Genomic DNA, 27,722 nt, shown 5'->3' with positions numbered 1-27,722 from the left:
GGCAGATGGTCTTTACAGACAGGTTGCTTTAGGACAGGTTTCAATAGGAATTAAGTTTAAAGGGGAACACCACATAGGGTCTTTATAGGCATGTTGGCTTTCTATGCAGCTTTGTATACAGGTTTCACTTAATTGGCACATGTTTTCATACCTTAATGTTGCTCATCTTGCCTGCACCATCACAAGTCACTGAAATGTCACCGGATTTAGCTTCGATAGAGATCGGAAAGGAGCGATGTGCATTGTGGTATGAACTCTGCTTCTCCTCCTTTTGTACCTCCTATTTAAAAGAAAATGAACAGAACACAGACTGTATCTCATTCATTAACCATTTCAGGTCAAGGATATAGCTACGGCGACAGATCTTTCGCCAAAGCTGCACCCGTTCTCTAGAACTCACTTCCTCTTATCTGAGGAAATTAGATTTTGTAAAACAATTCAAAACACAGCTGAAAATATATCTGTTTATCTAAAATTGAATTAAATTGATATGTAAATTATGTAATATCTACAATCTATATGATTGTATTTACCGGATGTATCGCATTTCTATAATTACGGTGGGCCAACATTTGCTCCGCTGATAATTAGTCCAGGCTATATCCCCAAGTCAGGAAGCCCGTGTGTAGGAGAGTCACACCCTATGCAAGCTAGTTTGTACTCTTACAAGGAGTAGAGTGTAAATCCGGTTTTTAGTATGCTTGCAAATGCTGCAATATACAGATCTTAGTGACAGGCTGTATAGCGCTTTGAAAATTACAAGAAGATGAAGGAATAATCATATGGGCAAAATGGGGTTGCCCATATAGGTCCCATATGAATCTTCAGTACAAACTTACATGGGGCCCATATGGGAATTCCACAGAGGGGGCTATATGGGAACCCCAGCCCTTTGATGCTCATACGGGATAGTGTACATCATACCGGATTGGCCCTGGGACGAACCCATATGGGCCACCTTGGACGGCTCATATGTGTCCCATACGAATGTTAGGTGCCAGATAGTATATGGAGTCTATATGGGCAGACCTATGTGGGACCCATATTGGAACCCAAGGTACATATGAGCATGCTCCCTGGGAAGAGATCTAAAGGGAGTGAGAGAGAATAAAAGTGAACCAAGTTGCACCGAAGTATTTCTAACTGACCATTTCTATGCCCGGGATATTGGCATTCAGATGGAGATGAACATCAAACTCTTTGCCTCGTTTAATCTTGTCCGGTACGTATGGGGTACACATGAGCTGGATGATCTGTTGCTCAAGAGGGATAAGAATCCACCACTCGGCACAGTAATCGATGTGCAACTCAAGATGTCTCTCCAAGATTTTGCAATACGGCAATATGTCAGGTGCAGCAGATTTTGTCCTCGAAACTCTTGGTAAACCTATGATTAGATCCACAATGTCAAATATTCTTTAATAATCATTTGAGCAAAATTAAGCTAGGCATAGCCCTATTATGAAAAAAGATTCACGTTTGAAAGGGTGATGACTTTAAAGATAAAGTTGAGTACTGGTCATGCAATAACATTGTGAAAGCAACTGGAAAAGGTAGTTTATGATGTTAATAAATATTGATGTGCCTTGTGACGTTTTTCATTGATTTTCTGAAAAGAAATTGACTCAGTTTTTCATAAGATCACATGCACCACAAACAGAAAATGTGTACACGGTACTAAACACAAGTGTTTGGACCAAACTTTATAGCCATTTATTACAATATTTTGAATAAGAAAGCATTTTAATAGCAATCCTTTTCAGGTAACATTTCTACTTAGGTATTGTTCCAAAATGACTTGGTATAAAGACCAGGATCCCTTGTGTAACCATGAGGAAGAGAATGGTTTGAAGTACTGTAGTTTTGTATAAAAGAAGACTTCAATAATATTCGTTGAAAGAATAGACCATTAATAAACCAAATAACCTACCCTTTCTTGTATCCCAAATATGTGAGACGATGTCTGGTATCACTTGCTCAGGGTTGATGAATAAGGTGGAATGCGGTATCATGATCTTAACAGGCTGGTGGAAGATCAAGTTTGGAGGGTCACATCTGATCCCGTATGCTGCCATTGGTGTGTCATCTTGGAGGTCAACACTTAAGAGGTCCCTCACAAGGGTGAGAGTGATATTGCAAGATTCATTCTGTTCGACAGCCCCAGTTGGGATAGACATTGCAATGCCATGGTGTTCCAGTTCGAGCTCTTTACCGTCACATCCAACCTGAACAGAGACGGCGTTGACCACTGGTGACGCCAACCTTCCAGCTGCAAATAAAAAATAATCAAAGAGAGAGTGAGAATGATAAGGGTTTAAAGATAAAGTTGAGTACCTTACCATGGAAAGATACTATTCAGAAGCAATGGGGAGAGGTCGACTATGTTTTACATAAGAATCAATGAAGGTTTTGAAGTGATCAAAATGAAAAGCAAGTCACTCTATCTGGGTATGGGTATAGGGAACTGCACAATTCAAACACGTTGCTTAAAAGTTTGGTCCAAACTTTTAAAGTATTTCTCGTCATACTTCAAATATAAGGGAATTTGCAGAGCAATACTTTTCAGGGGATATTTCAGCTACTGCTGTTCCCCCAAATAACATAAAGAAAACAAACAAAAACATGGGAAAGCTAACAACTTATACTTTATCTTTCACCGGAACCCAACCTTCTCTTACGTGGCTCCAAAATAAACATACCCTGGGCATTTTGGAATAGACATTTAGTTAACGAATAGAACTGATCACCATGTCAATATTTTTTTTTCTTAATTATGAAGCTTGAACTTCTGAAAGTAAATTTGGCAATCCCCAAAGCTTTCTTGTTCGGTTCTTGTCTTCATAATATATCCATGTCAATAAAAAAATTGAAAACCTTATAAATCAAATATTTATAATTGTTTGTTTATGATAGTCTATGTTTTATTATTTATTTATCAGAGATTGTTACCTCGATAAGCTCTGATGATGTCCATGGCAGGAGACCTGAGAACATATGCAAATGAAAACAAAGAAAAAGTGATGTAAGCATATTGTTACAACCTTCAGGATATACTTGGGCAAGCAAAAGGTATTCGATCAAATATCCACAGATCTTTTACCCAAGAGATCAAAATCCCACTTCCTGCATTTAAGAATAATCACTGTGAAAGCAATGGAGGTGCTTCACAACTACTTTTTGTTTGCCCTCTTGAAAGAATACTTCCACCTGTGTACGATAGAATATACCGGGTTTTTTAAGTTTTACAATGCTTTTTTTCACATATTTTTGGAAAATAAAAGACTCAACTATCTGAAGAAAATAAACAAGAAAATTCGAAACAGAATTCCTCAAAATTAATGTTTCAACTTGCCAACAAGTATCTGACTAAAATCCTAAACAAATTACCCAATGAAATTACTGAACAATTGAGAATCACTTTTGTATACTAGTATTCGTATTGGTTACATTCAATTTGAACAATTGTTGGTAGATCTGTCCCAGGTGGAATTGCAGTATTTTATTTGCATAAATTAATTTCACATGTATAACTCGGCTGGAAACCCAAATCCAAATTTAAGATAGCAACGTTAATCTTTTTTTCTTTTTTTTCTTTTTTTAAATAACTGTATTTTATAAGGCACTTTACCAGCTACAGTATATATTCGACTACACTGTTTACAGTATTATTTACCAGTCCCTGGACTCTATAATGGTTCTACAATTTACAGTGCACACTCCACTCCCTGGGGAGCCTTTTTTGCCAGTCACACTTGTTATGGGTGTGCGCATGCTAATCAAATCACATTGGCGTTTACATCCTAGCAGGTACACATTTACTACCTGGGTGGAGAGGGCATTGTAGATAAACATGCCTTGCCCAAGGACATACATGCCACGCATAGGATCTAAAAAAAACACGACTTTTTGTATTCCAAGTCGAGTAATCACACCACTCAAATATGACACCATTTGTATATTTATTTCCAAATGCCCATGTTAATATAATGCTTCCCCACCTTGAGAATATCATCTGGCGAATGATTTCATCCTTGGCATAGTGGACTGGTAGTTTGCCATGGTTATCCTTGATGTCCGGCTTTGCTCCGTTGTCTAAGAGATAGAAGACCAGGACCTTCTTTGGAGACAATTCATTCTGATAGAACTCTTCTGAGATCTAAAACAATTATCAATATAAACGATTGTTTAAACTTTGAGAGGCCCTCGTTTTTCTGAACATTTATCCACAGATTCATAACTTCGAACATTTGTTGTGTTTTTCTAATGGTTCGCTTATGTTTATAATTCTGAAAATTAAATAAATATCGTTACTCCAAAGGTTTTTCATTCCGAAAATGAAATAAAGTCCGTTGTTTAAATGTTTCAATTCTGTGATACAGAATTCTTTGTCATATTTTGAATAATTAACACTATTTAATTTTTCGGAATTACGAATCCTCTGTGATTTCCCAACTTATGAATACTATTTCATTTTTCAGAAATAAGAACCTTTTTAAAATAATTTTTGCATTTTACTCTAAGAGATGGAAATTCTCATCGGTATTTGAATGGCAATGTGCTCATTTTTGTAATTTTCTTTTAGAGACTCATTCATTTGGTAAATGGCAATTCTAAGTCATATGTGAATGGTATGATTCCAATTGCATAATTGTTAGTAAACGATTCGGTTTTTGTAGGAAATTACTACAAATCAATTGTCACAGGAGCAAGCGTCATACAATCACAGGGATGTTCTAGAGTTCATCATCTTACATTTTGGAGTGCTGGTGTTGCTTCGACTTTTCTGTCCTTCCGACCGGAAAGTCTGATGGCTTCATGAAGGCAAATCTGACCGTCGATGGACTGGATGTTGAGATCAGCGCGATGAGAAACTAATGCCTCGATGATGGAGGTGTAGCCATTTTGCGTGGCTAAATGAACTGCTGTGCAGCCTTTTTCAGCATGTTGTCTAAGAACCTATGTAAAACGCCAGCCTCAAAAATTAAGAATCTACAAACAAAACAGCTTTTTATAAAGCAGTTTCTTTTCTAGTTTTTCATATCTTTCATCACTAAATAGACTTACATATATACAGATATTAACATTTAAACAAATATCATAAAATCAAAACTGTCTGTTAAGGTCACCAATGGAAACAAAAAAGTGGTCACTGTTGACAGGTAGCGTTTGTAGACAGGTTCTCAAACACACATTTCTTTCTCGAGGGAGGCAAAATAAACGATAGACAGGTGGCCACTAAGACAGATTTGACTTACATGTATATATATACTGTTACAAGATAGGTTTTGAGAAGTCCTTGTGGAATCATTTCACCCTTTTTCATAATTCAGACAATCTATATACCTTCACAAGAAATTTTAAACGGGATTATTAAGGCTAAAAAGGCTAACCCGTTTCAATCTCTATTGATATGATTTTAATACTTGCAAGAATTTTGATAAACAATATGATATTTGTTCATATGAAATATATAGGAATACTAAATTAAATACCTTCTTCTTATCTTCTGTTAAACCCTCAGTGTCTGCATGACCATGCGGGGAAGAATGGTGTTTCTGCCCTTCATCACACCACGTATCTGTACTTGTCCCATGTACTTGGTCTTGTTCTGCTGCGAGTTGCAACGCAGTATTTCCAGGTTTACTCAGATTTACTTCGGCTCCGTGATCCAATAGGTATCTTGTGACATCGGTATGTCCATTTGCGGCAGACAAATGCAATGCAGATGATCCCTTCTTGGTGACCTTGCTAACATCTGCATGTTGCTGAAATAGACACGATATGATATCGATGTGACCGTTCTGAGCAGCGATGTGCAAGGGAGTCCAACCGTCATTGTCTGTCGCATCAATTTCGGCTCCGTGGTTGAGCAAGCCTTTCGCGATATCGAGATGACCATTCTGCACTCCGACATGTAGGGCTGTAGAACCTTTCTCCTTGGTGGCTCCGTTGATCTTTGCTCCTCGCCTAAGCAAATGCTCGGTAACGTCACAATGGCCAACAAATGCAGCAACATGCAAAGGCGAGATATCATCAACGTCTCCTTTGGTTACTTTAGCTCCTTTTCCAAGTACATAATCTACAATACCAAGATGACCCCTTTGCGCAGCAAAGTGAAGAGCAGTCCAGCCAACATTGTTGCTTTCGTTCACATCAGCTCCTTGACTGATCAGATACCGAACAACTGCAAGACGGCCACCTCCTATAGCAAATTGTAATGATGTGCGAGTAACTGTTTTGCCTTCTCGACTAATTTCAAGATCATCTTGAATGTCAAGATCAGACAATATTAGTAGCATATGCATAATAACCATTCCACCTTGAACTTTCGTATACTCTTCACCATCTTGGTATTTGCCTCTACCAAGATCACTTTCTGGAGCACCTCTAAAGACAGTGAGAGAATCAACAAGTTTGCTAGCAGCATGACCTAACTGACTCTGCACACATCGCTCAACATCATAGTGACCATACTGTCCATCAAACTGTAAGATGACAGAGTCACGCACGCTTCTTTTATTCAGTTCAGAGCCTTTGCTAAGCAGATACTTTGTAATGTCGATCTCACCAGCATATAAAGCAGAATGGAGAGCAGTGATGCCAAATGCGTCACAATGATCTGCCTTAACTCCATGATCGATTAAGTATTTGACAATATCCAAATGGCCAGACTCTGATGCACTATGTAGGGCAGTCATTCCAGAGATGTTTTCTTTATTCATATTGGCCCCTTTACTTATAAGATATGCCATGACATCCAAGTTCCCTTTCGTTGCAGCATTATGCAAAGCACACCTACCAAAGGCATTGCTAGAATTCACATCAGCTCCTTGACTAAGCAAATATTTTGTCATATCAAGATGGCCATTACTTGCTGCAATGTGTAAAGCTGTCCAACCAAAAGAACCGGCTTTATTCACCTCGGCTCCTTGACTGACTTGATCTTTGATGGCATCAAAATCGCCTCTCTCTACAGCGGTATGAAACTCTGTCCAATGAATTATATTTGCTTTGGACAACTCAGCTTGCTGACTTGAAAGCAAAATATTTGAAACACGAACATGACCAGCAGCTGCGGCAAGGTATAAGGCTGACCATCCTTTGTCACTAGCCTTATCAATATCAGCTCCTTGATTGATCAGATATTTGATGACATCAAGATGAGCATTATGTGCTGCGAAATGTAATGGGATCAAATCGTACTTTCCGCTGATATTCACCTTGGCTCCCTGATTAATGAGATATCTGGTGACGTCAGGATGACCATTGCGTGCTGCCAAATGTAATGGGGTCAAACCGTCATTGTCGACTTTATTCACCTCAGCTTGTTGACTGATCAATTCTTTGACGACATCTAGATGTCCGTTTATAGCAGCTGAATGTAATGAAGTCCAACCATCTATTTTGTCTTTATTGACTTCAGCTCCTTGACTAATCAGATATGTTGTTATCTCACGTTGAACTTTCTGTGCAGCTAGATATAATGGGGTCACACCGTCATTGTCAACTTTATTCACCTCAGCTTGTTGACTGATCAATTCTTTGATGACATCTAGATGACCATTCTGTGAAGCTAGATATAATGCAGTCCTAGCGACATTTTCAACTTTATTCACCTCAGCTCCTTGACCGATCAATTCTTTGACGACATCTAGATGTCCTTCAAAAGCAGCTAAATGTAATGCAGTCCAAACATCAATGTTGCCCTTATTGATTTCAGCTCCTTGACTGATGAGATATTTGGTGACGTCATGATGACCGTTGTGTGCTGCCAAATGTAATGGGGTCAAACAGTCATTGTCAACTTTATTCACCTCAGCTTGTTGACTGATCAATTCTTTGACGACATCTAGATGACCATTCTGTGAAGCTAGATGTAATGCAGTCCTAGCGACATTTTCGAATTTATTCACCTCAGCTCCTTGACCGATCAATTCTTTGACGACATCTAGATGACCATTCTGTGAAGCTAGATGTAATGCAGTCCTAGCGACATTTTCGAATTTATTCACCTCAGCTCCTTGACCGATCAATTCTTTGACGACATCTAGATGTCCTTCAAAAGCAGCTAAATGTAATGCAGTCCAACCATTAATTTTTCCTTTATTGACTTCAGCTCCTTGACTGATCAGATATTTTGTTATATCACGATGACCTTCCTGTGCAGCTAGATCAAATGGGGGCAAGCCCTCATTTCCGCTGTTTTTCACCTCGGCTCCTTTACTGATGAGATATTTGGTGAGGTCAGGATAACCATTGTGTGCTGCCAAATGTAATGGGGTCAAACCGTCATTGTCAACTTAATTCACCTCAGCATGTTGACTGATCAATTCTTTGACGACGTCTAGATGACCATTCTGTGAAGCTAGTTGTAATGCAGTCCTAGCGTCATTTTCAACTTTATTCACCTCAGCTCCTTGACCGATCAATTCTTTGACGACATCTAGATGTCCTTCAAAAGCAGCTAAATGTAATGCAGTCCAAACATCAATGATGCCCTTATTGATTTCAGCTCCTTGACTGATGAGATATTTGGTGACGTCAGGATGACCGCTGTGTGCTGCCAAACTTAATGGGGTCAAACAGTCATTGTCAACTTTATTAACCTCAGCTTGTTGACTGATCAATTCTTTGACGACATCTAGATGACCATTCTGTGAAGCTAGATGTAATGCAGTTCTAGCGACATTTTCAACTTTATTCACCTCAGCTCGTTGGCTGATCAATTCTTTGACGACATCTAGATGTCCCTCAAAAGCAGCTGAATGTAATGCAGTCCAACCATCAATTTTGCCCTTATTGACTTCAGCCCTTTGACTGATGAGATATTTGGTGACATCAAGATGACCATACTGTGCAGCTAGATGTAATGGGGTCCTACCATCATTTTCGCTTTTATTAACCTCGGCTCCTCTACTGATCAGTTCTTGGATGAGGTCAAGTCGTCCATTCTGCGCAGCACTGCTTAGTGCACTCTGCAAATCATCAACACTGCCATCTTGTTCATTTGCCTCCATACTGTCTCATTGGATCAGATATTTGGCTCTTGAAGTTTGTACAAGTTCATGAATTTATCAAATTGTTTTAGGGCTGTTTTTTTATTTTTTCCTACATGCTGTATCTTCTGATTCTTCTGTCACATTCCTAGTGAAAGCTGTAGGCTGACATCAGTTCATCACTAAAACACCTAGAAAAAAAGAAACATATTAGCATTTTTGCAAATTTGGTCAGTGGTGAGGTAAAATTTTGTTTAAATGGATGGAAAGGGCATATCTTGAAGTATCTAAGTCCAAAAAGGGTAAACAAAATGTCCTCTTACCCCCCCCCCCCCCCCGCTTTTTCAGCGGCTGGCTGAGTCGTTGCGAAATTTTCGGCCCGATTAAAAAATGTTAACCCCCCCCCCCCCCCCCCCCTTGAAAAAAATCATGCGTACGCTACTGCCTGGACTGGATGCCGGGTATTACGCCTACTAAGTTTGAAAGGAATCGCTCAGGAGGAAAGAACCTATATTTGGATAACAAGCATTGCGTGCAATTCAGAACGCTAACGAGAAAAATGCATTGACAAAAAGTCGTCAATGAAATATGAATTCATAACGTGAACAAAAACAATCATGATAACAATTATACTTTTGATATTTTCTAATGACATTAATAACTAACTAACAATTAAGGCTAAATATAATAATAATAATGCATAATCGTAAAATAACAATAATGATTATTATATCAAATAGTAATACATATTAAATACTTGATAGTAAAATAAGGCCTATAAATTACTCAGCAAATGCACAGAACAGATATAGCTTCCCTTCACAACCCGACAAGATCGACAACGCGCTAATGTGTATATACATGTACATGTATGCACAGAGTATAAAGAACAAAGCTTGAGATAAGGGTTTCAGATCAGGGCCAAATCGCGGAGTGCGTGGCGGAGCAGAATGGGTGGGTGGTGTAAATGAAACCCTCCTCTTTTTTTAGTTTACCGCCTTTTACTTTGGCCGAGTACTCGTCTTTTTTAAATGTATATCAGGAAAGTTATGTCAGCCGCGTTTTTGAATGAGATGTATGCTGCCTATTACTATTATTATTATCATTATTATTAGTAGTAGTAGTAGTAGTAGTAGTATTACTATTATTATTATTATCATTATTATTATTTGTATTATTATTATTATTATTATTATTATTATTATTATTATTATTATTATTTCTATTATTATTATTATTGTTATCATTATATATCTAGTACACTGTAATCATTATTATTGATGATGTCATCGTATACCTCTTAGCATGGAAGGCTCAAAACAATATATATACATTAAAGGGATAGTTGAGTTCTGTTGCAGAGGGCGCTACACGAAGTAATTTGTTTGTGAGATAATGAAGAAATGAGTGTCAAATTTGAAAGAACATACAACTTAAATGACAAAATCGGTTCAGAGACGGCTGAAATATCCATAAATATAACGATTTCTAATACCGATTTCTAGTACCACCACAAATATTAGATAATTTGAAAAAAAAAACGTTGAAAAAACAAAATAGCGCCTTTTACGTCGTATTTCAGCCAATGCCGATGTTGGCTTTTTTGTTGGCATTTTCGTGTTGGTTTTCTAACGCACAGCCCATGTATTGTTTTTTTTTGTCATTAAATAATTAATTAACGGTCACCGTATTTTTCCGAAAGTGGAGCTGAATTGGTATGACCGTATTGGCTAAATATCACACAGTTGGTGGTCTAAAATTACCTTCATAGCAATTTTATGTTCTAAAAGGGCACTAAAAATGACATAGATAAGAATAAGAGCAATAACCATGCACTTTGAAGGCATTTGCGATCTGAAAACAGAACTCAACCATCCCCTTAACCAATCAAAAACAATAGGATAGCTGCAAGGGGAAGAGTTCAACAGGATGGTCCGAGAAAAATACCCAACAAGTGCACATGCAGTAACATAGCCCCCCCCCCCCCCCCCCCCCCACTCCCACCCCACAGCCCCCGCTTATTCAACGGCTGGCTGTTTCGCCGCTAAATATTTTCTCACGAATTGGGCCCCCTCTTTGGCCCCTCCCCTGCCGCCGGCTGGATCCGCCCTCAGTGCTTCCAGTCACTACATCCACCAGCCGGATGCCCAGGGTGTGCTGTGTTGTGCATGGTCGTTACCTCTCTATGATTCAAAACCCAATTTAATAAAACTTTAAGAAATAAAGAAATATGCAACTCATGAAATACCAAGATGCACGAAAAAGAATTAACAAAATTCCCATGAAGAAGAGGAATAAAAAAGAAAAGATTGCGGCTCTCTCGAAATATTTATGTGTTTTTTATTGGATTTAAATGCAAGATTTATGTACGAGTCACAGAATATATATCAGTACACACAAGGGTCAGATTTTTTAGAATGCCGAAACGATAAAAATACTGGCACAATTGACAAAACCAGTGACTCTCTTATTCCTCGGAATTATATTAGGGGGAAGGGATAAGTTACCTTTTAACTCACGAATGCCTCCTGAAGCGCTTCACAATGATATCGTTACACCGAAGTCAACTTGAATGCTATTGTCTACTTTTCATCTTCGGGTACACTAACCGAAACTGTTGGTTCATTGCTTGCCCTTTCCTGCTTTCGGGCAACTAACACTTAACAGGACAGGTAGCAACCAAATGTCACAAATATTTGTGATTATGGTGACCTAGAATAGGGCTAGCTAGGTGTAAATTAGACATAAATAACCGTCTGGAATGGGGAGGGTAGAATATACTAGCGATTTTTGCCGCAATCCTGTTAAAGTTTTCCCCTCATATTTGTTTAATTGAGACTTTACACTTTCATTTGTTGATATTTAGAGAATATGATTGGAAAGGAAAAAGATCTACGAAATTTAGAATTTATCTGCAACATGCACCTCGTGAAAAATTTCAGACGTAACTTATTCTATTCTGATGACTTCATTGCATTTATGGATCACGATGGCTGCGTTTTCATCCAAAATGAAAACTAGTTTTCAAGTAGAAATAATACTTTTCGCGATAATTTCACGACATATATTCGCCGCCGCATGCAATATTACGTCATTGATAGCTGATTGGCTAGTTTTGTTGTGACGTTGAGCGAGCTACATTTGTGCTGCAGCACTTCCAGCCAGCGAAAATGAGACTATCGGCCCAGAAACTGAAAAAGTTATGCCTGGAAGGTCACGCAAGAGTGATGTTGTAAAACGAAGAATAGGGTGACCTTGGTTTGATATGGGAAATAACGCCTACAATATTTGAAAGGAATCGGGCAGCAGGAAGGTACCTAGATAGCGGTTACAAGCACTGCGTGCAAAACAAATAAGATTTCAGGCCAAGAAGGAAAAGAAACACGCCATTGACGTCGATCATCGTCATTGCAATAAGAATTCAGAACGCGAACGGAAACAAGGCAATGCAATGATCAATATTCTTACCCCTAATTATATACAAATATTAATTTCGGACAGGATAAATGGCAAAGTTGTTTTTATTTACTAAAGTAACCATCCTGTATATGGAACATATAATAAATAAATGAATGAACGAATGAATTCAAATGTTTTTAGATTTAACAGTAACCATTGTTAATATTTCATGATAACTATTCCGATCCTTACTTGACCTTTAGTACCTAAACATGACATTAAATTTAAAAAACATCAGAAATGATTCCTTCTCCCTTCCGAAGCTGGGAATACACCTATCATGCATCATCATGGTACATTGGGCTTTAAAGTTTATGCAAACCGCCCAACATTGCCGGAATTTTGAAATCGTTCTCTAACGACATGATAATCACGAAACATCACCATGTTCATCAACAACAACATAAACAAAGCTTACATCCGGGCATGGTGGCTCAGTGGTTAGAGCGCCCGCCTCATGAACGGGAGGTCGTGGGTTCGAACCCTGGCCGGGTCATACCTAAGAATTATAACAATGGGACCTTCTGCCTTCTAGCTAGGCGCTCAGCATATTAGATTGGAGAAGGGTAGTAATAACACATTATGTTATGCAGGGCCCGCTGGAAGAGCAGTTTCATAACTGAAATGGCTTCACTGGGTAAGTAAAACGATGTCATTATTATTATTATTATAACGGAAAGACCATTTTTAGGTTCATTAAATGCAAAGTACACTTTCCTACCGGAGTTTTGGGGGGGAACCGCTTCGAACAAGATGAAATTTCATGCGTTACCAGAGCCAAAATGCTTTATCCTTACCAAGGTATAGAAACTTCTGACATGCTAATGTGGATTATGTTCACCTTCTCATCATTCTCAAAATACTAATAACATTAAGTCAAAGTGTCTATGATATAATACTAAGGATAAGGGTTTCTGCAATATATACATGGAGTGTATGTAACTCTTGTCCAATTAGCTTATATAGTGGAAATTGCTAGGTTCAACACAATCTAGAGGTAACGAATAAAAATTGATACATATTATACACACTGTACTCACTATTTGCCTAGATCCTGCTAAATGCGAAATGAACGGTGGAATGAGACGTCGGGTCCTATCCTCAAGAGTTATTTATCCAATTGTAGTCGAGCTAAAAGGATTCACACATAATCTTAAACAGTTCAAATAAAAGTCACTGAAACAAGTGACATGAGAGTTCTCTTCTAGAACGTGTTTTAAAGGCGTTTACAATGCCTCTTTCGCAAGAAAAGAGGAGAGTTTGTCTCTGGTCATGAATCCGGTGTGACAGATGCCAAAACATGCAGTTTGTCCAAGAAAATGATCTAAAAATCAATTTAAATGCAGATTTCCTTTGCAAAAACGTGCTTCGTTCCATCAGATTTCCATGAAGAAGGGACAGATAACCCCTATGAAATGAAAGACATAGGCTGCGCGATCGAGTCTGTATTTCACCGTCTAGTGACGTAGCATAGAGTAGGTACCTGATGCAAGTCAGTTGGATCATGTGGTTCAAAAACGAAACCAGAGGAAATACATATAACTAGAGCTAATAAAAAAACAAAGAAATACATATCTCTTGTTCAGTGAGCCGGTCCTGATAGGCATTGTGACGCAAGTAATATCACGTGATAAAGTTGCCTGGGAATTCTGCTCAACAAGTGGAAACCTTAGGCTGTTACCAGACAGAAAAGAAACTATTTTAAATGACGATTGGGGAAGGGGGAGAAGGGACTTCAACATATTTCAACTGCCATTGCATCTGAGTACTTTTCTCCCACAATGCAATCACTTAAATCTACTACACTAGCGAATAATGTGAACATGATATTCATTTGTTAGGGGGTGGGTTAAGGGTAAGCCAGGCTTTTTTACCTGATAAATATTGAATTTTGTTTTCAATTTTTATATTCGCGTTTCGTTTTATCATGATTGTAATGTAATGAAGTTCACGCTGGTAGGTTTTACATTTATCAAAAAATATAAAATATGATCACTGATGGTAACCTGTAGAGCGTGGGTGGTTAGGAGCTCAAAAACATGTTTGTCAAATGGATTCTTTAGATTAAAATTACAATGAAAAACTATTTGGAGTGTAAGCATATCCAAATTTGGGCATTAAACTTTGTTCCGCTTTGATGCAACTCAGACAGCCATATAACTGAAGCATACAGAATAGAAACAATATTTTGGCTTAGGTTTATGACACTTTAACTTATATTCAGGTCCACCATTCTTAAAGGGACTTGGTTATATTGTTCGAGAGAGAAAATGGTGCTATATGGTAGTGACTTCAATTAAATATAATCTGAAAGTTTGGGTGAAAACGGACCCTAACAAAGCTAACAAATCTTTTTGCATGTTATAGGGTAAGTACGATAGTAGGAATATGAAAAGTAACATTTCACTAAAAAATTACGCAGTTTTTTTTCATCGACCTTCAACAATGTTACCGAGTCACTTTAACAAGATTTCATATTTGTATATGAATCATAATGAAATTCAGGAAATAAGTGAAAACCCTTAAATCTAAATACCGGACTACATTTATACATTTAGCAATGGTATGCTATACTAAAACCTAAGAGGGCTTTTAACCGTTAAGCTGGTGTGGGGTAGATTGAGAAAAACCTGAATTTTACAGAAAACTATTTTATCGCAGAGTTCTACATTTAGTCAAATAATATCCGAATTAGACAAAGCAAAACTACGCATATAAATGATGTAAATGGTCGAAAACACACGGGCCCGAATTTCAATATTTCGCTTGTTGACACTTCAAATGATCACATTAGATTCCTCCGTCCCCGCTGCAAAATGTTACAAATATGTATACTTATTAAACATTTGTTAATGACATTTATTAAGGCTCTGCTATCTCTAAAATAAGATATCAATGACACTCAAGTTATATAACAAAATTTACCAACCTATAGGTCGATTTTTCTACTACTAAGCCAATGATGTTCGAATTTGGTATACAAAATTATGTTGGTGTAGAAAAAAATTGAAACATCAAATTTTATTATAACAATGATCACTTGATATTGCTTCATATTACAAATAGATATGGGTGAAAGATCAGAGAAACATAATGCTCCGGTTGTCTCATTTTCGCTCGCTGGACGTATATAGCAGACGACAATCGGCGGATTAGACGACACTTGTCAGTGAATTTGTATGTGAGATTGCTTTGCTAAATATAAAAATACAAGAATATTTCCATATCTTTAAACTATCATTGATATCTGATAATTAAACAGTTATTAAATAAACCTTCCAAACTACATAGTACAATGAAATACTTGACTTAAAGTAGGGGAGTTTGATGTGGTGCACAATTGCACCCCTCTGTAAATAATCGAATTCATGCTTCTTATCCTTCGTGTGCTTGACCTAAAGCCTTACAATCGCTTGGCAAACTGAGTCCAAAGTTCGACTTGTTTCACATGTGTTATATAGGCAATGGCGAGCTTGCAACCTATTTTGATCAAATTACGGTGGGTGAACCTTCAAAAGTCAATGGGACTTGAGGGTTCCAATGACAGAGCTAGTGATAACGTACGTCGGGGTGGATGTGCTTTTCGTTAAAGGTAAAGACCAGTATTGGAAACGCCCCAATTTCAAAAAATGAAATGGAAGCTCTCATTACCAATCATGTGACTAAATATGTTTTGACTAATACATGATGATAACAAAATTGCCGGGAAACCGCCTAATAATTCATATATTTGGTAAATTTTTTCTCTCATGGTCTGTGAGAGATATAGGGTAGTCCCATATACATCTTTTTGTGTATAGTGCTTGTAACTTTGCGAAGAATGGGCCAAATTTCTTATCATTTTGAGGATTCCAGAACCTTGCAGATGCTAGATGCTAGATGATCAACCTTTTCTGATCGATTCCACAACGTTTCTTTCACAATGCAATCGCATGACCATAGCTGGTCTTTACCTTTAAAACAAAAAATGATTTTTTAACGATTATTTTTTTTGGGGGGGGGGATTCCATAGGCTCACATGTTAGACTGCTGACTCTTACGATGGGGGCGTTGTCAAATGAGGCTAAACGGAGCTATATGCACGTCACGCCGCGTGATGTGGCACAAATTGCCTTCCGTACCAATATAATCATGCAGGGTATAAAATGGCACCTAAAATCCCCCCCCCCCCCCCTTTGACTATTTTTCAAAATTCGACTTTGAGATGCCTTACGTTTAATGATACTGGCCGCCCAGAATATGCTTGCAAAATTTCAAGGAAAAAAAACGGAAAGCGGACGAAAAGCGTACTGAAACATGATTCCATAGCTATACGTGTTATAATTTTGCGGAAACCCAGGAGTACACAAGTCAAAACACGATTTTTGTTTTACTTTTGAAGGAATTTCAGGGTAATTATGCATGGCATCCATGCTAGAACTTTTGCCAAAATACTAACAAATAATATTGGGGTAATTGATGCCTAGCGCATTTTTACTTAAAATTCAATTTGTTGCTCAAAATTAGAAGAATGTCCGAAATCATTGTTTGTCATTTTTTGACTGAATATGTGATAAAGATCTTACATTGATATTATTTTAATTGTGAGTTTGAAGTAACAACCCTAATGGATATAAATTTGAAATCTGGATATGCATTTGGAATATTCATCAGTACAAACAAGGGTCATATTTTGTAGAATACCGAAATGGTATAAAACATACTGGTACAATTAACTAAACCAGGGACCCCCTCATTCCGCTGTAATGATATTGTGTGTGTGTGTGTGTTTGTGTGTGTGTGGGTGTGTGAGGGTGTGTGTGCGTGTGTTTTTGTGTGTGCGTGTGCGTGTGTGTGTGTGTGTGTGTCTTTCTCTCTCTCTCTCTCTAAAAAAAAAATCGTGGATTTTGTCAACAACCATATAAAATATTTTGTAAAACATTCTTAAATTCGATAGCAGGGATCTCAAGGTAAAAGAAATATCCTCAATCCCGCGAGAGCTTTGATGTAGCCCACATTGAGGATATATTGATTTGTCGGGGAAGGGGTATTTTTTAAATAATCCACTCATAGCTACAACGAGCATTCCATCGGTTCGTGCATGTGAAATATTCAGTGGCCCGCAAATTAATTTCCGAAACAATTCCTGCTGGCCTTACAAAAATAGGAACCCCTGTTATTGGCCTATCAACAACAACAAGTATGATATGGAAAATAACGATGATAAAAATGATAATGATACATTATCATATCCAATGCAGTCATTCCATATCATCCAGCGTGCATGTACTATACTATAATGTTGAAATAACCGCCATAAATTATCGTCTCTTATTTATAAATCCAGTTAATTTGATCACAAAGTCAGTTTTCATGAAAAGAATGCCTTCTCTCTTGTTTTCTTTCCAATTTAATGGCATGTTTCATGTATCCCCCCCCCCCTGACATAAATCTTTATTTCTGCCATAATATCTTCACAATAGGTCCTATCGTGGAGTTATTTGTTTCAACTTCATGATCATGATAGAATAAACAGAAACTAGTTCGGTCCTAGACTGCTCAACATTGTGGTTGGGTGGTGGGGCTTATGAAACAGATAAAAGAGCAACCTAGGAGTTGCTCGCATTAGTCCATGTACCTTATTTCGCAACTCAACCATTTAGAGAGTGTAATGCTGTACCATATGTGCTGGACATACAGGTATACAATGTTGTTGAAGGTTGGTTGATTTGTTGTGTTACCCGATTGCTAAGAACGAATGTGTTTGCTTGTAAGGAAGCAATCAAGTGACCGACGACTTAAAGTCACCTCCGAGGGAATTGGTAATACGGATTAATGCCGTAAAGCCCCTCTTAAAAGTTGAGAGCATAAACATTTAATGGCAATGTTATTGTATCATAATATGAAAGACTCATTTCTGCAAGGATTTACTAAACAAAGGTGTTTGAAGTCGAATAATGATAAAAGATTTCTGCGTACAACAGAAACTAAAATTATGTAGTATTTTATCAATATTTGTCTTCAAACACATATTTTGGGGGAAATATTTGCAGAAGTTTGTCTTTTGTTACATCCTCTTGCATATTATAATACAATATAAGTGAAATTTGCCATTAAACTGTTAGCAAATTTGGGGCTCCAAGCACTTAAGAGGGCACCAGCGCATCGACTTGGTTTCAAACCTACTCAGTAGGTCCATGCTGTGGTCGATGCATCGTTAGGTAGTTGTTTTCTGAGCGTATTTTGTAAATAGCTTTATATATTCAATTTGTTTTTCCCTTCATGAATCAGTTTTCTTTGTCACATCACCTGAGGGGTCTTAACTTAACAAGCTGTGCTTCTTTGGTCTCCTCGTCTTTCATGGTTCTACATTGTGTGCTATGGAATACAGTGTATAGACGATACTTTTGTACTGTTATGATTATACTCTTGTGATTTCTAAAAAAAAAAAAAAAAAACTTGAAAAACCTGAACTTGAACTTGAAACCCGGGACCTCCCGTATACGAGTCCACTACTTTACCACTAAGCCATCAGGCCTTTTACTCATGCCGTTGCGTGGGCAGCATTTAAAATACCATCTCTGGGTTTTATGTTTTTCATGGATTAATAATTCATGACAAAAAAAAATTCTTGTGTCGTCACGCGATTAAGGGAGGTGAGATCCATTTGTCTCACCTCCCTGCGCGATCACACTGTACACTAACATAATTGACAGAATTTTGCGATACTTTTTACACAATAGTCGAGAAAACTAGAGGGAGAGAGAAAAAGGATTATATATGTTGAGGAATGGGATCAACAAAATAACCTATGTTGTTTTGACTACAGTTCGAATCATTAATGTGGTAGGTGTATATGCTTCATACATATACGACGTTCTATCACTGACTAAAAATCACTCAAAGGGTCCATAGTCTTTGATAATTCAATTTTTAATTTCAGGTTTAGAATACTCCCCCCCCCCCCCTCTTTTCTGACACTAATCGTCATTTCTGCCATAATAACTTCAACATAGGCCTTATCATGATAGATAAACAGAAACTTGTTTGGTAGTAGACTGCTTTACATTATGTTTGGGTGGTAGGGCTTTTGAAACAGATTAAGAGCAACCGAGTAGTTCCTCTCATAACCTAGTGAAGTTCACCCATATCTCGTAACCCAACACTTCAGAGAGAATAATGATGAACCAGATAAGTTGTACATTAATGGATACGATGTGTATGCTATTGCACGAACAACATTTTAATAACAACTGTCTATGGAAAAAGAATTTTCATGGATAAATATTTGATGGGTAAAAAATATTGGGTCGTCTTGTGATATCTCAACGTACAAGATAGGAAATCTCTGACAGTGCTTGAGCATAACAACATGTGGCAATGTTTTACACCGTAGTCAAGAGAGAGAGAGAGAGAGTACTACAATTAGATTAATTTATGTAAAAGGTATCTATTTATACATACTGTCTACAGTCTTTGTTAGATTCATGTTCAGATAATCTAATCATCATATTACAGATGCATCGGTTATTTGAAATCAAAACCTTATAAAAGGAAATGACGATATTCAAGATTTACACTGTGATAGCTAAACTAAATTGGATTAGAAAATTAAATCATTGAAGGTAACACAAACGATATATATGTACAAAAAGAATATTTTTGGGGGGATTCAATGTATCTTTTGTGTGATTGAAAACCAATCGTATACTACCAAATTCTGACAAAAGTTGGTCCATGAGCTCATAGAAATTGTAAGCATATTCATACTTTAGGGGCGTAAGATCTACCCAACCTAGTCCTCATGTCGGTTTGTCGTGATTTTTGTTATGTGCAATTATGTCAGTTCACATTTGACAAAAGTTTGTTCTTTCGGCAAGACCCGAGTGATTCTTTTGGCAGCCTGTGGTGTGTATGTGTGTGTGTTAGGGTGTGTGCACGTAAGTGTGTATGTGTGTTTGTCAGTACTCAACTACGACATGATTATGGGCCTTTTTCAAATTGGTCAATGAAGTATGTCGGCATGCGACTTGATGTCGAGTGCATGTGTCAGGGTACGTGTGCGTGTATTGGAAGTTTGAGGAAGTAAAAAAGGACCTCAATTCTGGCCGAAATACACACATCATATTTCAATTACGACGAATACATAGGCTGGTGATAGGCTGGGGATGTACAATTTTGAGCAGCAACCTACAATACTGTTCTTCGACTGACTTCATCAAGCTATGGAATTTATTCAACCCTGCTGGAGTTTGTAAAAGAACAAGCTGAATCGGTTTATACTCGAAAGTTCATTTTCAGAGGTCACTTCTCACTACAACAATATGGGTAGTCATATCACTTCTGTTTCTACTTACACCACAAGGTAGGAATTCGATCTAAATATACATTGACTTAAATTAATATATATAAACAAAGCGTCTCGTTACACAATTGTAATTTATAAAAAGTGGAGCATGAAAAATACAGAGAATTAAATTAACAATAAGCAAATCGGAAGAGGGGGCGCCATTAGTGCACCCCCCCCCCCACCCCCATTCCTTGAGTCGACACGTGGTGAAGCCAAACAGCTCAATATATGATATTAATTCTTTCTTTTTTCTTGTCAACATAAAATGCAGATGACCTTTTTTGTCGTTGATTATTTTTAATTTTGATTGTTAATTTTTTGGTGAGGAGGGGTTTCCGCCAATAATTTTTCCGAGGTTCTTATTGGCCTGTCGAACAAACATATAAACGAATTACGTTCGTTCATTACAGTTTATATTTTTGTAAGAATACTTCATTGTTGAATTTACTTGTGTTTCTAGTTACAGACAAGGCAGGAATGTGATACCACATTCTTGTTCGAATGTTTAACAGATATGGTAATTCCTTTCAATGTGTAATTAAAGAATGGAATTTGAAAAAATACTGAAAGTCTTATGAACCCAACAAGTTTGTGTGTACGTTTTATCTTCTTGATATTATAAACGAAAATTGACTAGTACTCGCGATTACTTCTTGGTTGGGAAAATGTTTGGGTCTAACATTTGCTCCGCCAACAAATGATCCGCCGTGCTTTAGCCTAATTTTCAAAGGTATGGGGTTGGCGTTAAGGTTGTGATGGGGTTTAAGGTTACGTTTAGAGTTATGAGTAAGTACATTATTAGGTCCATGGTTGAATCAAGTTTAATACAGAATTCAATAGCATGTAATGTTAATGTTGTTAATGCCACAACTATAGTTGGTTAAAATCAATTTGTGTTCATTTTTAATCAATTTTTGTTCTTCTTCATGTGTTACAAATGTCGTTACAAATTTACTTTACATATAAAATGTATAGCTGGAAAGAATATTTACTTAAGTTTTATTGCATCATTGTTTCGATGCAGGAGGTGCTCAGATTTGTGACACGCCTAATGGGTTCGAATTTGGTAACAACCAGTATATTATCGAGAACGTGTATAGAACATACAGCGATGCTATGATATATTGTCGATCATTAGGCGGAGACCTAGCAGTTATCACTTCAAACGAACAAAACGTAAGAGGTTGTTTTTATATATATATATATATATATATATATATATATATATATATTTCTAAAGTTAACTACGAGTTGTATGTAGTCACTTTCAACAGGAAAATGTTAATTAAGATACTCCAACAGCTGATAATTAGATAATGGAACTTCTATTTATGATGATAGTTAAAGCAATAGTCAATAGTATTAATGACCGGGATTAATGATAAAGCTCATTAAAGAAACTAGAACAAACGTTATAAAGAAAATAATATTGATAACCATGGTCGTAAAAACGATACAGTTGACAATGATATTGTTATAAGTTTAAGTAGATAAACAACAGCCTATCAGGGTAATTCCTTACTACTTTAAATATGAATATATTCAAAACGTATTTCTTAGGTTTATGTAACCTCTCGGCCTGCCTTTGTGGATGGACTTTACTATGAATAGTAGAAGTAGAAGACGAAGAAGAAGAAAGAGAAGAAGAAGAAGAAGAAGAAGAAGAAGAAGAAGAAAAATATATTGTTTTATATTCAAATACATTTGTAATTTGGTCTCACAGCGTAGAATACGATGCTAGCTCAAGGGGTGACGTCAAACTTACCCTAGATGGTGCGTGGTGACTGGTTGTAACAAATTGCTGTACTCTGAGACTTGAGATGAGAAAAATGCGAATTTATGAATACCCTTTGGATTTCCTATCAATATCTTATATCGCCTGTCTTTGGCATGATTCTCAAATAGGTATGTCATGATGGTAATATTGATTTGATAATGTATTTGTTATTGTCCACAAATGTTTGAATACGCTTTCTACCAGAAATCAAGACAAAAACATAACGTAGGCCTACAATAAAAACAATACAATGTCATCCGCTCACATAACTAAATAGTTTTAACTCAATTCATAATTTGTATTCATCTTCTGAAACATCTATTCTCTTTAAATTATTATTTCGTCACTTTATTTGTTTCGTTATGTATTGATCATTCTCTCCTTCATTTTCTTTTTCTATTCATAATTATTGTCATCATGCTCACTATAATTTTTCTTTACATTTTACTTCCTCTACTGCTCTTGCATAAATCTGTGTATGTGGTAATTTGTATGTGGTTTATATCGAACATTCTGCACTTCTCTTAAAAAACAATGGTGTATAGACTAAGTTAATGTAGATACCTTTGGTTTATATTCTCCTTTTACAATTTGGTCGAACATTAGTTATTAAAGTCGATTGGCGGAAGCGTGTTCGGTCGGTGCGTGGAAATTTAATCTGATACCATAATGACTATAAAAACTAAAATGATAATTAAATAATCAAAAAAATGATAACAAGTTAATAGTGAAGATAGTTACAATTATAATGATGATAACGATAATGTTAATAATGTTAATTTTTACGATAATTTACTTACTTGACGTCCACACCATAACTGGGATGTATGGTGACTTCTGTCTCACAACAGCCTGCCACACCTTCCTATCTTCTATTAGCCTAGTGGCTTTAGTCAGGGAGTCAACTTGTCTGCTGTTGCAGTCCGCCTTGATGCAGTCTGTCCATCTCTTAGATGGTCTTCCCCTTTGGGCGTTTCCCATGTACATTTCCGTTGAGAAGGATGTGGGGTATCTTTTTGGATTCATTCGGTTGATATGTCCAAAGTATCTCAGTCTTTTTGTGGCAACCTTGTCGATGATGGTTTCTTCCATTTTAAGTTATGTTCGTATGTGTGTGCTTCTTAGCCTGTCAAATTTGGTCACACCCATGATACTCCTGAGGCTTGCCATCTCAAAAGTGTGAAGTCTATTGTCATCGATCTTCTTTAATGTCCATTTTTCTGCACCATAAACAGCAACAAAATAGACAACACCAGGACTTTGTACAGTTCTACCTTTGTTGAGCAGCGTATATCTTTTGATGCACATATTTTCTTGAGTGCTTCGAATGCTCATATTGCCTTCCCAAATGCGGTGCTGTACCTCTTCCGAGCAGGAACGTGATCTTATCTACTTGTTTTAGCTGTTCCCCTCCAATGTTATATTCAATAGTTGAGGCTGTTTGCTTATGGCTTGTACTTCTGTTTGGTAATGTTATTTTCAATCCAAAGTTTGAGCTGCTCTGATGTACTAGATCAACTATTGTTTGGAGGGCTCTATCATTATCAGCTATAAGGACAATGTCGTCTGCAAATCTTAGGTTGTCGATCAGCTGTCCCGCTACTCTTACGCCAATCTTGGTGTCGTGTATTGCGTAAAGCCTCACAGCTTCGAGTATGATATTAAAAGGTTGTGGGGACCCCAACTGTGGTTTTAAACCTGTCGGTTAGTTCACCATTCACTCTGACTGCACTGCTTGATTGTTGGTAGAGGCTTGAAGTAGGTGTTTATATTTTGACGAATATCCAAACAAGTTCATTGGTTTCCACAGACCTTCCTGTCAGATTGAGTAGAATACCTGTTCGTAATCGATGAAGCAGCATAGGAGACTCTGATTTCTTTCAAGGCGCTTTTCAAATAGTGTGTCTCAGGGTGAACAATTGATCCATAGTGGAACGTCCTGGACGGAATCCAGTTAGAGCTTCGGACAGCACTTCCTCTGTTTTCTTCATGATCCTTTGCTGGAGGATGATACTGAACACTTTCCCTGCATAGCTTGGCAGGTTTATACCCCTTTAGTTTCCACAATTGATTTGTTTTTTCTTGTAGATTGGTGTTATTATGGCTTTTCCCCAGTCAGCCGGAAAAGTTTCTTCCCGCCATATTTTGTATGGTGACACCTGCTGACCCAGCAGCTTTGGATTCCTCGTCTGTGATGCTGTCAAATCCAGGAGCTTTCTCTTATGCGAGTTTCCGGACAGCGTTGTCTACTTCATCTTGCAGAATGTCTGGAACTTGATCGAGGCTGGACATCTGAGGTATGTCAGAAGCTTCTCCCTTTGTTTGGTTCTGGTTATTGTACAGTTCCTCAAAACTTTCTTTCCATCTTTCTTTAACGTCTTTCATCTCGGTAAGGATTTCTAATTTATTGCTTTTAACTGCCTGCATTCTGATTTTAGATTTCTTAGTGATTTGTTAAATTGTTGTGTAGACTGCCTTGGATTTGGTAGCCTGACGTGAGATTTCCACTTTTTTGCATCTCCTATCCATTTGTCGATCATTTGTTGATCATAATAAAATCAATTTTATTATGGGTGTTTTGGTCTGGTGATTCCCACTTCCACTGGCGGCTTCCTTTGCTTTGTTTGTGGTGGTCAGCTTTTCTCCCCTAGGATTGGCCTCCCCAAGTCCATATTGACCTTAAACCTGGTTCCATTGCTTGAAGTCTGATCCTACCTTCGCATTTAGGTCACCCGTTACTATAAGATATCTTTTTCTTGGAACTTCCTTTATCGTTGCCTGTAGCAGGTTGTAAAATTCCTCAATTTCCTCTTCACTGTTGTACTTCAAATATTGCCAAAATAATTCTTGGTGGGATGGGGCTGTAGCTAAGAAGTACATTTTGGGCCGTCTTGAATAGGATATGCAACTCCTTCTCTATAAATGTTATCTTTCCCAGAGCATAGGATTCTGTGTCCATCATGGGTGACGTCCTCCCATGAATGTCCAGTGGTGGTTGTTAGTTGCGGTGGTTGTTATTTTACCTGAATGCTAAGAAAGCATATATGCTTGTAAGTAAGCAACCAGACGACCGACGGCGTTAAGTCCTCTCCGAGGGACCTGGTAATGAGGGTTAATGCCTTACCAAAGGGCACTAGCGCATCGACTTGGTTTCGAACCTGGGTCACCGGATTTCGAGACCACTGCTCTACCGACTGAGCTATCGTGGTTTCTGCAATGCCAATGATTTCCCAGTGAAATCTTCTTAGTTGGTGTAGCAATATGTCTAAGCTTCCAGGTTGGAGCAGTGTACGCACATTCCATGTGCCAATTCCAATCTGTGTTGTTGTTTTTTTTGTTAGTAGTGGTGCTTTCCTTGTCGGTAGTTCATCAATAGCAACTCCCCCGTTTGGCTTTCGAGCTGTTGCGTCATTATTCGCTGCTTGTTGCAGTACCACGTGCTGAGTTGGCAGGTTAGTAGAGACAGGGGCTTTAACCCTGGTGCTGTTTGTGTGTACTTCCATTGTGAGACAGTTCCGCTCATGTTGTAAGCTAGGTGGACAAGACACTCCTCTCCTAGCCACCCTGGTCTGTTTGTCCTTCTTATGGGAGTCAACGGGTTAACAGTCCCCACCACGAGAAGGTTGACCACGGCGATTACCCGTACTCTCACAAGTCGGTCATATCCCTCACGTTTCGCTTTTTACAGCAGTTTGCTACCGGGGATGTCTCCTCCTGGTATGGTCTACCAAATGTGTTACAAAATGGTAAGAGAGTATAGGCTTTTATTATACATACGTAAAAAAAGACGTGACGGAAAGGATTTAAAGAAAGCAAGACATGATTTGACAAGAAGTATAAGAAACTATTTCAATTTCCTCTTCAATGAATTAAGGGAGGGGGCAAGTTAAATGTCACTATGAAGAGAGTTCCAAAATTTGGGAGCTGTTTAAATCAACGTGTATTGAGCTAGAAGGGTTTTCAGCAAAGGTAGATGAAAGTCATTGTCAGATTTAAATACTGTAAATTACTATAGTCTGACGATAAATTAGGTTCTGATGAAATGAGTATATATCACACAAAAAATAAAGCAACTTCAAAAGTAAAAAATAGTGAACATATAGTTTATTTAAGAGCCATCGGCTCAATATAAATGTACACGCAAATAAATGACAAAATAAAATGATTTGGATTCAATATGAAATTAGAGTATACGAGTATATCATATCACTGTTTATATTGTTGTATCGGTACACGATTATATCACAATATATCACTCAATACTTACCGGTTCCAACATTCAATATTTCCCAAGGAAAATAGATATTACCTGATGACCAAGTCATCCTTCGAGGTATTACATACAAACAATAATCCACTGACTCTAGCCCGGTCTTTGTATATAAAGTAAACTGTTGGGTTAGAGAGTCCTGATTTAGAGTTCGTAAATACCACCTCTTCCTGTTTCTGAGTAGGTGTAACGAAATACTCCGGTGTACGAAGTAACCCGGTACTGTGGTGCATGACCTGATAAGCCTGTCCAACTGACCGGTATACGACTGCAACGGGCGTTGACTCGACGACTTGACGCGAGTACGTTGCCGGAGCGTGTCGACTACGAACACATGTCCATTGATGTGTCCAGGATTATGGCTACGAGCCCAGCTTGTCCCTAAATAAATTAAATCGAAACCAAAATAGCCAACCATCTACCAAAATAAACACGATAGCTATAACGATATAAATCCTAACAACTTACAACAATCATTTACAATTTCTAGAGCTTTGCTTCCCTGTCATAAACCACTTAAATAGGCGACATTTATAAACGACTGTGTACGGTATCTTTCACCTGGATATTATAAACTCACACATATGTCTTTACATATAGTTATATACTATTCAGTGCAATGCAATTATTACACCTCATATATTCTAAGCAAACAAACTAATCAAGGTTAACTCTTCCTTATTCAACATGCAAGATAAAACAAAAATCCATTACCTCGTAGTACACAGAAAATATCTTTCTCTTTATGAAATGTATGAAATTAACCTTCCTTCCAGATAATTACAAATAAGGTAACACATTTATTTCTGTAACTTACAGTTCAGATGTCAAAAAAATGATTCAAGATGAGGCGAGGGCTGATGAGGCCTCTACCACGTACGGCCTGTGCTG

At 37.6% G+C, this 27,722-nt stretch overlaps 1 protein-coding gene across 1 annotated transcript; it reads right to left on the bottom strand.

Moving 5' to 3' along the window:
- Nucleotides 1-1,139: 1,139 nt before the first annotated feature.
- LOC105442095 (serine/threonine-protein phosphatase 6 regulatory ankyrin repeat subunit B-like) lies at nucleotides 1,140-9,017 on the bottom strand. Its single transcript, XM_011673906.2, has 7 exons — nucleotides 8,423-9,017; nucleotides 5,493-7,768; nucleotides 4,753-4,956; nucleotides 3,999-4,156; nucleotides 2,950-2,984; nucleotides 1,931-2,269; nucleotides 1,140-1,387 (listed from the first exon to the last, which is right to left on the bottom strand). Exons 1-7 carry the CDS (start codon nucleotides 9,015-9,017, stop codon nucleotides 1,140-1,142), a joined length of 3,855 nt encoding a protein of 1,284 aa, XP_011672208.2.
- Between the last annotated feature and the right edge of the window lie 18,705 nt (nucleotides 9,018-27,722).

Source organism: Strongylocentrotus purpuratus, unplaced genomic scaffold, assembly GCF_000002235.5.
Source record: "Strongylocentrotus purpuratus isolate Spur 01 unplaced genomic scaffold, Spur_5.0 spur5_scaffold_17, whole genome shotgun sequence".
NCBI classification, from domain to species: Eukaryota; Metazoa; Echinodermata; class Echinoidea; order Camarodonta; family Strongylocentrotidae; genus Strongylocentrotus; species Strongylocentrotus purpuratus.
The sequence above is the reverse complement of the archived record's forward strand: the minus strand, read 5'-3'. Positions and strand labels throughout refer to the sequence as shown.